General features: G+C 34.8%; 2 protein-coding genes across 10 annotated transcripts in view; both read left to right on the top strand.

Annotated features, from left to right (window-relative positions):
* Positions 1-12,100, top strand: part of vipr1b (vasoactive intestinal peptide receptor 1b) — a 738,286-nt gene that overhangs the window by 232,259 nt on the left and 493,927 nt on the right. The window lies entirely within an intron of this gene.
* Positions 1-12,100, top strand: part of boc (BOC cell adhesion associated, oncogene regulated) — a 95,747-nt gene that overhangs the window by 65,133 nt on the left and 18,514 nt on the right. For all 5 annotated transcript variants that reach the window (XR_015524310.1, XR_015524311.1, XM_087308190.1 and 2 more), the window contains 3 exon segments: positions 5,569-5,715; positions 7,858-8,001; positions 9,854-10,147. Coding sequence is in view for 3 of the 5 variants with exons in the window: in XM_087308190.1 (XP_087164316.1) it covers positions 5,569-5,715; positions 7,858-8,001; positions 9,854-10,147 (585 nt within the window). In the remaining 2 variants the exon portion in view is untranslated.

Genomic DNA, 12,100 nt, shown 5'->3' with positions numbered 1-12,100 from the left:
CATTTATTTAGTTCGATCTTTCAACCTCCCTCGTTTTACATTGACTCTTGTACATGAGCAAGATGTAATTGATAAGGTCTCCGAGTGTAGAAGACGAGAGCTAGGGGCGCACAGATGCAAGCTCTTAACTGGGGCCCCCCTGTCTCTGAAGATCCCACGTCGGCCCCTCGCTCTAATTTAATAAAGACCTCCTCCTTCGGTCTGCCAGGGGTTGGACGGCTCCTCGGGGAGGCCGCTGCGTGTGATCGCGAGCCTGAAGTTGTCTCACGTCTCCATATTTCAAAGCTCTGCCCATTTGTTTTTGCTTTGTGAAAGAGCTTGGCTCTCCCTGGTATCCGTCTCTGTAGGAATCCTGTCTGAAGCATCTCCCAATGGGGAGGCCGTTGCCTGCCTGAGCATTATTTCAAACTCTCCTCTTGAATTCCTCCACAGACAAGCGAGCCTCCCGTGTCCTTCCAGCCAAGAAACATTCCTTCAGCACTTTCTCTCTCTCTCTCTTTCTCTCTCTCTTTTTCCCCTTCTCTCTCACACAAAAAACACACCTCTTCACATGTGTTTTTAATACATGGTGTAACAAATTCTCAACTCTTAGACGGACTTGTTTTTCTTTGTCGTCTTTAAGGGCTACACGCAGTCTGGCCAACCGTATTCCACACAATAGTTACTGTATCATCTCAGTGTGAGTTTGAAACGTCATACAAACCCATCACGCACTGGCTCTGTGGCCCCAGACATAAAAATGATGAATGCTAAGTAACCGTGCAGCATGTATGAAAGCTTCGCCAAGTGGAGTTGGAAACTCGTCTGATCTATTTTATAAATACTATTAATCCTGCGCGGCTCCCAGCATTCCCTGCTCTCCAGGCCTCCAGGAGTTTTCGAATGTACCGCCCGCATGCAAACAAATCACACATTCATCTTTTACCTCCTCACACGCACATACAAACATATTAGAAGCATATAAACATTTGTTTCACAGTTTCTACTTGTAGTCTGCCACTGGTCTTTCAGGCTTCGTTCACCATTGAAGCAGTCTGTGTAACATGTGGGATAAATTTCGGGTCTTCTGATGTTATACAGTTAAGGTCAGAATTATTAGCCCCCCTTTGATTTTTTTTCTTTTTTACATGTTTCCCAAATGATATTTAACAGAGCAAGGAAATTTTCACTGTATGTCTGATAATGTTTTTTTTTCTTCTGGAGAAAGCCTTATTTGTTTTATTTTGGCTAGAATAAAAGCTTAGTTTTTGCCTCATGCTTTTAAAGTTTTTCATTTTTGAACACTATTTTAAGCACAACCTTTTTAGCCTCTTTAAGCTAAAATATTTTTGGAAAGTCTAATGAACAAACCATCATTATACAATAACTAGCCTAATTACCCTAGCTTGCCTAGTTAACCTAATTAACCTAGTTAAGCCTTTAAATTTCACTTTAAGCTGTATAGAGGTGTCTTGAAAAATATCTATAGATAAAATAAATCAGTTGTTAGAGATAAGTTATTAAAACTATTTTGTTTAAAAATGTGTTGAAAAAATCTTCTCTCCGTTAAAAAGAAATTGGGGAAAAAAATAAACAGGGGGGTTAATAATTCTGACTTCAACTGCATGATCGCTTTGTGTGAGAAAGAAACTGGAATAAAGGATATAACAGTATATTGTTTCAGCCTTGATATCGCAATGTGTGAATCCGAAATAGTCAACCTTAAGTTATACGCTAATAGTGAAATAATTTTTTAAATAGCTGTGACTTCTTAAGATATTTAAACCATTTGGGCACTAGCAATTTTACAATTTGTAGCATTACCAAAGATTAATAGTATTTAAATATTTCTACTATGGGAATTAGAAGTCAACATATCGCGGTGGCTCAGTGGGAGGGCTGCACGATTTTGGCTAGAACAAGAATCACTATTTACTTTTTTTAAATAAAGATCTTGATTTTTTTTTTTTCCATAATTCTGTAGATGTAAAATTAAGATTATTATAAGTGGGCTATTATTGTTATTCTCAAACATATGGTAAAATAAACAATAGTAATATTAGGCCTATTGTGTTGGTCTACTGTTGCTTAAAATGCTAAATTTTGAATAGACTTGCAATGGTGGACTTGAACAGACATTAAATATGTACTGGTTGTTAATGCACAGTAAAGTAATGACATCATAATACAACTATTTATTCTCTAAAGTTGAATTATGTTGGAGACATATGCTTGTCATTTGTCATTGACAACATTATTAGACAATTTTTTCACTGGTAAAATCAGACATTTGTCAGATTCCCTCTTGCATTATATACAACATAGGCCAGAGTATTAATAATGACCCAGTAAATATTTATTTTTAACACTTTGTGTTCGCTATGAAAGAAAAAATATATCAAATGCTTGTCATAATCATTACTCTAAAATGCGATATGACGATTTAAATGATTAATCTGTTTCACTTTCACTGTCGAGTGTGTTCATGTCATGGCCGCTGTCACTTAGAGAAAAAAAAAACATACACGCATACTTCCTGCGCAGCTCTTAAACAATCGCTCTGTTCAACAAACTGAATGTTATTCACAACTTTTATTACCTGGTTTTCGCAGCATATGCAGGTTTTGTTCACTATAGTAGGCATCATTGGCCAGCACATGCGCATCCTCTCAGTAGTAAACAAACAGTGCATCAGCTCACGTGTGACTTTGAGGTCACGAATACATCATTACATAAAGAGAGACATAACATTTTTGGGTGAATTTTACTTTATAAATACAGTATGTGACACTTTTAACACCATTTGTAGGTGTCCATGTTGCTGAGCAATGTGTATAAAACAATGTGAAGACTTGTGTGTCTGCCTTTACGCTTCTCTCCTGACATTGAAAATATAATTGAGTAAATAGAAGAAAAGCTGAATTAAGATCGTGTGTAGGGTCGAATTGAGATCTTTTTTTCGATTAATCATGCAGCCCTAACTAGAAGTGTTTAAAAATGTTTTTAAAAATTGTCTTAGGATAAGAATGGGTGTTGTTAAACAGTTTTTTGACAACTTTAATGAAAGCTTTGATATCTACTTCTAATGTTCAAATCTTATTTTCGGTTTGATTAGTGATTATCTTTGTTCTTTTTTATTATTTTATGCTTGTAATTTGTTTTTATATTCCATGCAGATTCACTCCCCTATAATCAATGTAAACAATCAATGTAAAATTATGAATTCTTTCCCGTTATAAGTCATATTGTGAAATCATATTCATTTCACAATGTATACTGCAGAAAATCAAAATATCACAATGTCAGTTGTTTTCCAATATCATGCAGCTCTAATTTACAGACTAAGTCAGAATTATTAGCCCCCATTGATTTTGTTTTCTTTTTAAATATTTCCCAAATGATGTTTAACAGAGGAAATGAATTTTCACAGTATGTCTGATAATATTTTATCTTCTGGAGAAAGCCTTATTTGTTTTATTTTGGCTAGAATAAAAGCAGAATAGTAGAATAAAAACACCATTTTAAGGTTGAAATTATTAGCCCCCTTGAGCTATATATTTTTTTTCAATAGTCTACAGAGCAAACCATTGTTATACAATAACTTGTCTAAGTGTCTTGAAAAATATCTAGTTAAATATTATTTTCTGTTATCATGGCAAAGATAAAAGAAATCAGCTATTAGAAATGAGTTATTAAAAGGGGGGCTAATAATTCAGGGAGGCTAATCAGTCTGACTGTATATGCTAGTGGCCTCAGATGAAGAAGCTCTAGAATATGTGTAAAGTTAATGTAAAGGCTTTATTAGACTGGAAGTGTAGAGCTGTATAGACCTTTTACACTACATTTGCATTTATCCATTTAGCAGACGCCTTTAGTCAAAGCGACTTACACGTGAGGATAAAAATAGCACTTGAAATCATCAGACAGCACCAAAATATAAAGGCTATAAGTTTCAGTTTGTTTACAATTTTTTTTTCTCCTCGTGCTTAAAGAGAGAAGAGTGTGTGTCCTACAGGTGGTTTGTCAAACCTACTCACCTGTGTGGAGCACACTCAGAATTGCACAATGTTTTCTAAGAATAATGGAGTGTTTATTAAAACGTGTCTGGCACATATGGAGAGGAGAGAGGGTCTCCTACAGGTGGTTTATCAAGCCCACTCATCTGTATGGAGCAATCCCAGAAATTATGGATTTTTTAAAAGAAAGTGTCTGGTGTAAATAAGGAGTGCTTTCGTTGAACAATTAGATAATAAAGTATTAATGAAATCAGATGTTTTCCTTTGACTTTTTATCTTTTTGTGGTATGTTATGATTATGCCTTCATGTTTTTGAAAGAAATCTTATCCTTACTAAGGCTGCATTTTATTTTAAAAAATCAAGAAAAACTGGATTAGAAATTAGAACTGGTTTATGTGGCGTAAAATATTTGTACAATTTTGTGGAATGATGATGAATAGAAGAGTGAATTGACTTTATTATTATGATCCCCATGCACTATCCTTGCAGGATAGAATCATTTATTTTTATTCATTCAAAGAATTATTACTTTTCAAATGTTTAACAACACGCTTATTGTTTCCCCCCTTTCTTCTGCTTCCCGCACTCTCCCCCTCACACACCTGAGGGAATCCTGCGGGAGAAATGCTTTGAGGAGAGGGAGTCAGCCAGAGGAGGGGTTAAAGGTGTGCAGTCAGGAATTTAGGAGAGGTGTGGGGCAGTGGGGGATGCTGGCAGGGGTGGGCTGTAAAAAGAGCCTGATTGATTTAGCAAATGGATTGTTTTTTTCCTCCTAAAACATTCTCCACCCTGCTCTTAGCCTCATATCCTGGGATTCTCATCTCCCAAAGAAATGATTCGAAAAAATCGTTTGACTTCAAAAATCAGACGATGATTACTTTTCAGAGTGCAGATGCAGAGAGTTTATCAGATCCTGATTATTTAAGTGCTCATGTCATTCGTCATTGTATATCTTTGCTTCCAGGAATACTCAACAAAGAGCTGTTTTAATCTTTACCTCACAGATCATTTGGCTCTGTTGTACATAACTTAGAGACGCGTCAGACGCCAAGGAATATAACTAAACTCTGGAGAACAATGAAATGGTTTGATTTGTGAGAGGAGTAATGAACAGTCGGGGAGATATTTGATTAAGTTCGGGGGTTTTTCAGGACAACGCTGTGCAGTTTTCCCCCGTTTGCCTTTGGAAAATATTTCCTTCACACAGCAACTCACTTAGGCAGAGTTATTCTGTTTTATTGCTATCCAAACGGCTTGTCCTCTCTTGAAACTCAAGAGATGGGCCGACCTTTAGCCTTTGACCTCATTTTAGCCTGGGCTGACTTGGGCTTAAGGAAGCTAGACTTTCTGTCTCTGTTTTTCAGAGCTATTGGGTGTCTGCCCATTTGATATCCCAGTAAAAGTTCTAAGCATATGCACTCTATAGCTTCTCGGTTTCCTGAATGGAATACAAAAAACCTTTTTAACTTCGAAATGCTCAAAACCAACTCTTGGATGTTCAAGATCTCCATAGCTTTTTCTGTTTTTCCATTGAGAAAGTTTTTACAATCGTTGTTATGTGTTTGTGTGCAGAACTGCGGGATTTCGAGCCTGATGACCAGCAGGAGATTGAGGTGGATGAAGGGAACACAGCAGTAATCGAGTGCCATCTGCCTGAGAGTCAGCCTAAAGCTCAGGTCCGCTACAGTGTCAAGCAGGAGTGGCTGGAGACCTCTAAAGGTGCGTTTTACTGCTTTCTTTCTCCCAGTGATCCACTAGAGTACCTCAGTAAACTTTCAAGGAGGGGAAAAAATGGAACAGATGATCTTTGAATCAAGATACATTTGCTTGACACAAAATAAGGAAATCAAGTCTTGTTTTTAAGAAACTAATTTAATTCATGCTTAAAACAAGAATCTGTCAATTAGGCTTTACAGTTATTTTTCAGTTTGATTCATTTTTGTTTTAATCATATAAATGATTAGTTTTAGCAGTTTACCAGAAAGCAAGATTCCTTATCAGTTATTGTTGTTCATAAAGTTATTGTTTATTTCCCAAACAAATGTTAAAAAGAAAATACAAAACACAAATCAAGCCATTCAAATTACCGTATGTTTGTCCTCTATATTAATTGGTAATGAAAAAATGCAAACCATGATAACATTTAGTAACTGTCAGCAATTATTTTATAACAAATTAAGTTCTATAAATGAGAAGTTTAAAAAGGAACAGCTTTGTAGTTTAAATAAAGTATCAGTAATGTCTAAGATATGTTGAAAGCTTGTTGAAATTAAAATAAAAATGTCTGCATTCACTTTCTTTCCATCAAGATCATTGATCATCGCCCTTCATATACAACCTCTGTATCAGCTAATGCATAAATAAGAACTGACTGATGGAAGTGCTCCACATGATAAACTGATCCCAGATCAGCTTCTGTACATGCCATTAAAAGTGACACATTTGTTATCAAACAAGTGAGGCGCAGCAAATGAATCTCGTTTATTTATTTTTTTGATAACAGAGGTGTCCCTTTAGGATTTCACATATTTATAAGAGCCTTCGATTACTTTAGGAACTGTTTGTACTCATTTAAGAGAGTGTTAGTTAATAAAACAGACAGGACTGACATGTTTACATATTATTAAGTGTATTTGTCTGTTTAAACACACTGAATCCCAAAGTGTCTTCCACGTTAGCTCTTTTTTAAATGCTGTGTACAGAAGCTGATCTGGGATCAGTTTGTCATACGGAGTGCGTCCATCAGTCTATTCTTATGTATAAATTCACTGATTCAGAGGTTGCATATGATGAGCGATGATTGACGCACAGCTTTAATGGAAAGAAAGTGGATGCAGACGTTTTTATATTAATTTCAACGTGCTTTCAAGAGAAATATGGGAAAATACGTAATGATAGGATGATAGTGGGATAGAATGGTAAAATAAGGGGGTATCCCAGTAAAAACGGGATGGTTGACATAATAAAGTGAACAGGAAGTTTTTGTGGAAAAACTGTTTTGCGAGGGAACGCAAAACATCTATGCATTGCCTAGCAAAACATTTTTGCATTGCGCAAAAACTTGAATAAAGGTATTTTCCTAATATTTTTTTCTTCCACCCATTTTTCCCCCCACCGTCACATCCCTTTCGGATCGCCATTCTAAGAGGGTCTTCAGATATTTTCTTAGAAAATGAGAGGTTTTAGATTTGAGACAAACTCCTCTGTTCAAAGTACAAAAATACAGATGCTTAAAGATACCGATAGACCTTCTGAAATTTCAGATTATAATAAAAAGTGCAATGTAAGTGTGTATTGCCCTGCCGTTACCACAAGAGATCCTAACGGCCAGTAATGCTTGTTTGTAGAAACTGCTGCTCTTAGTTTGTTTCCTGAATGCAATTTTGCTGACAAAATTTGTTTAAAATGTTTCTAATAGCTACTTGAGTGGCTCATCTCACCTAGTAGTATTTATTAGTAACTATAGTAAATATTTTACCGCTGTTTTATCTGAGCCATCATTAGATCTCTTTACAAGCCACATAACTTGAAGTCAAATACTGATGTGCTTCAATTATTTCAGCCATTTTTGAAAGGAATACGAGCTGATTCTGGTATTTGGGCGTTTGACAGCTCCTGTCTTGTTGAGAATCATCAAGTCTTTGTGTGTTGTCTGGTCTTGTCCACTCAACAAAGCATTGCCTGTTAGCACGATTGTCTTTTGTTGCAATTACTCCTGCTGTTCAAGTATCCAGTTTAATGATGGTGAAGAAAATTGCCCCAAGGAATGTTCTAGATTGTCGAATCAGATTCTGTTGTTGAATCTGTTTATACTCGTCTATCCTGAAGATGCTAATCATCGGTCCTCTGTTTGTGTCCTAGGGAATTACCTGATCATGCCTTCAGGAAATCTGCAAATAGCCAATGCTACACGGGACGACGAGGGCCCGTATATTTGTGCTGCTTACAACCCCGTCACGCAGGAAATAAAAACTTCCACCTCTACTGACCGTCTAAGAATACGACGTAAGTTTGGTTGCAGCTAAAAAGACTATTGTATGTAAATGGCTTCAGACTAACCTTTCCACTTCAGGAGAATGGAAAGCAATTGTCATAGAAATTTGGAAGAAGGAAGCCTTACTTTTTCTTTTAAAATTAAAAAAAAAAACAGAAAGAGGCTATTTTATGGAGTAAGTGGAAACTTGACAATACTAAAGTAAATGTATAATATTTTACCTTGTCTGTTAATGTAACTAAGGTCACCTTTACATTGTGCTATATCCTACTGTTCTTATTAAATTATTATTTTTTATTTTATTCACAATTTCTCCTTTGGTAATGTAGGGTTTCTTTTTTATTTTAGTTTAGTTTTGTTTGTGTACAGGGTCAATCCACATTAATAAACATAAAAAACAATTTGTGGTGTAATGAATCAACAATCTCGCCGTTCAGATGACACTACGGTTTTTGAGTTAAGGACCAGACAATTTTTCAGATGAGCAAAAAAGGGAGACAATGTCATTCATTTATTCAAAAATATTACTGCAAACGCCATTAGTTTTAACAAACAGAACATAGAACCTGTAATTTTGAATAAAAAATAAAAATCAAGAAAGAACCAACTGAAAAAAAAAAGAAAATGTTCAATACGAGAAATGATTGTTGCTACTGTTGCGGTTAATGTTAATTATAGAAATCATACGATTAACATAACATTACAACATATTATATTTATTTTCAATTAATGACTCAACAATCCACACATAAAACTTGCTCATGTTTCATCATAGGTGTACCATTTTTGAAAACCTATTCAGTGACATCATTTTGATGGTTGTTTGTTGCCACCTGTTGGTTACAGAATGTAATTGCTACAGCATTCAACAGCGTCAAGTTTCATTAAACTGTGATTTTAATCTTTACCATAAACGTCAGAGTTTATATCTGAACTATAAACTGTTCTCCCAGTACTTCTGTGTCATTTGATTGTTTATAACTGAAAAAGTTTAAGAACTGAATCTCTCTCGATCAGCACTTTGAAGGATTAATAAACATGCAAATGATTATCATTTATCCTTCATGTTGCGCAGGACTGAATTGAGATCACAATCTTTTAATGTTTAATTGTACAGCGTTACACTGTATGCGGTAATACAGGTGCATAAGCAGTGACAGAAAATACCTGCAATGAATAACCTAAAAAAGCATTTAGGTCCCACCACAACTTTATTTGTCATCATTACATTTAACAGGGAAGCCAACAACTTTCATACACGTGATTTGAATGGCGTGAGAGGCGATCCCTCTACAATTGTTATAAACGTTGGATTAACTTATGTATTCAAAGAAGTTATTAATTCACGGGTCACATGCGCTCCAAACTGTGGGTTGTGATCATTACGGATCACAGATCAACCATGATCCCTTACACCCCTAATAAACATTACTGTAAAATGTGCAAGAATTAGCCAAGAATGGCTGTTTGTCATCTGTAGACCCTTGATTTGACTTTCAGGTTTGAGAAGTTACAAAATGTATTTTGAAATGTTCAAGAAGTCATATGTGAACACTTTTTTATTCTTAATTATGTAAATCATACATAATTCTGTATTGTAACTTGTTGACTCTCTTGACACAAAAATAAAATATATAAAAAAGAATATGACAAAAGTAAATACAAGGAGAACACATGTTTAGTCATGTACATTCACATTCATACATTTTGCTCCCACTTTTATCCATTTGTTACATTTACTTTGAATCTAAACATGCATAATATTGTTAGCATCATGCTCTACCTTTTGAACTACAGAAAAAAGCGGGTATATCTTTGCTGTATATGTTTGCTGACATAGGTAAAATGTCTTGTGTTTTCTAGGGTCAACTTCTGAAGCGGCTCGTATCATTTATCCTCCGGCATCACGCTCCATTATGGTGAATAAAGGCCAGCGGCTTGTGCTGGAGTGTGTGGCCAGCGGGATTCCCACTCCACAGGTCACATGGGCTAAAGACGGCCTGGACTTGAGGAATCATAACAACACCAGATTCTTGCTCAGCAATTTGTTGATTGATGCTGCAAGCGAGAGCGACTCGGGCACTTACGTGTGTCTCGCTGATAATGGCATCGGCTCCACAAGCTCTGCTCAAGTGCTGTACGACGTGCAGGTGTTCGGTGAGTGCGATAAGAATGATGGGAAGAGTTTCTGATTATGGGGGTATTAAGAGTTTTATATGGAGGTCAAATATGAGACGACATTATTTAGTGTCTGCATCAAAAACTGTTTTTTTTTTAACTGTTTAAACTACTTAATTAAAATGAGCTGACACAACACAATTCTGGAGATTTTATTGGGACAACTTCATTTTTAAATGTTAATCCATATAAATTTGTTAAAAGTGTTGTTAACTGAATTGATTTGTGTTGAATCCTGCATTTTTTACAGTGAATACAGTACTCCGCATATATGTGTGTACCCCTCACAAATCTATCTTTCATTCATTCTGTTTCTTTTCGGCTTAGTCCCTTTATCAATCTGGGGTCACCACAGCGGAATAAACCGGCAACTCATCCAGCACGTTTTTACATAGCGGATGCCCTTCCAGCCGCAACCCATCTCTGGGAAAACAAATCTTTTAAATTCATGTTTTTAATAGGAAGCTATTCAATATTATATGTCTGCATATACATTAGATTAGTCAGTACTGAAGCCAAATCTGGAGCTTATCTAACATAATAACTTACGATAACAGTCCAAAAACTAGTACACCCAAATGTATATGTTATAGAAAAGTATTAAATACAAATGTAAAAATAGGAAAGGTCAATAGAAGCAAAAAAACTGAAACATTTAGTTGAAATTTTGTAGGTTGTAATTTCAGGCGTTATTCAGTGTCCAATTTATGCACACTAAAAAATAAATGATATTCTAACCTGCACTTATTAAATTATAAAAATAATTAGTGATTATATGAAATATTTATTGTGTTTTAAATGTTAAAAATGTATTTATTATATTCTAGTGGCTTTTAGTTTAGTAGCAAAAGATATAGATTTAAAACGACAATTAATTAGTTCTTTATTATTCATATCAGTAATAATGATTTATTATTCATTATTGTTTTTGTGTTTCATAATTATAGTGAATAAATAAATTACCATATAAAACTGTTTGAACATTTTTAACAATTACGTTCATTTTTTATCAGTTTCAATCAAGGTTGCTAAATTAAAGTATGTTTAAAAAAACTCTTACTGAAACTAATTGCTTTTTAATAGCAAAACTTTTTTTAAATAAGAATTATTATGAGATATAATATATATTCAAAAAGTTCTAAAATGAAAAATTCAAAAGTTATACCAAGTTGTTCTCATGTTATCCCTCCTGTTAAAATTTGATTTCCAGTGGATTGTTGTTTCTCCAATAACTGTGTACAGTTATATTCTGAGTTAAAAAGAAATATATTAATATTAGTTATACCCATTAAACTGGCTCTCGGTGGAAAACATCACTGTTCAGTTTCCTTCATTTTGCCATTCAATCAAAACATCATAATAGCTGTAATGCAAAATTACATTACCTTTGCCCCCCATTTTGTTCAAGAACATAAACATCAGAAAACGTTATTAAAAGCCAACATAATAAATAAGCTTTTGTAATTTCATAAATGTATAGAAATATAGTCTTGTATATATTCAATTCAATTTCATTGAATTGAATTGAAGTGAAGGATAAAAAACCTTAAGAGAAACCAGGCTCAGTTGAGCAGGACCATTTCTCCTCTGGACAAACTTTGTAAAATATAAAACAACTTTTAATCTCAGAAAGAATGATTATATACTTAAATACTTATTACACAGTTTGTTATAATAGTTATGATATTGACAGTATGTGCTAATTTAACAGTTTATGCACTTTTTGTTCTATACTGGCTATCAGTAATATTTAAAATGTCTCCGGGCTGATTGTTCAAATGAAATGGGCTTTGGAAAGGAGAAACAGGGTACTGATGGAACATCTTATGTGTGTGGTGGCACAGTTTCAATTTCCAGTCATTTAATGCTACTTTGAGCTAATAAGCATTTATCAGACCTGAGGTAATTAGAGAACACACTTGACAGTCAGCA

This window comes from Danio rerio, chromosome 24, assembly GCF_052040795.2.
Source record: "Danio rerio strain M-AB ecotype USA chromosome 24, GRCz13ab, whole genome shotgun sequence".
NCBI classification, from domain to species: domain Eukaryota; kingdom Metazoa; phylum Chordata; class Actinopteri; order Cypriniformes; family Danionidae; genus Danio; species Danio rerio.
The sequence above is the reverse complement of the archived record's forward strand: the minus strand, read 5'-3'. Positions and strand labels throughout refer to the sequence as shown.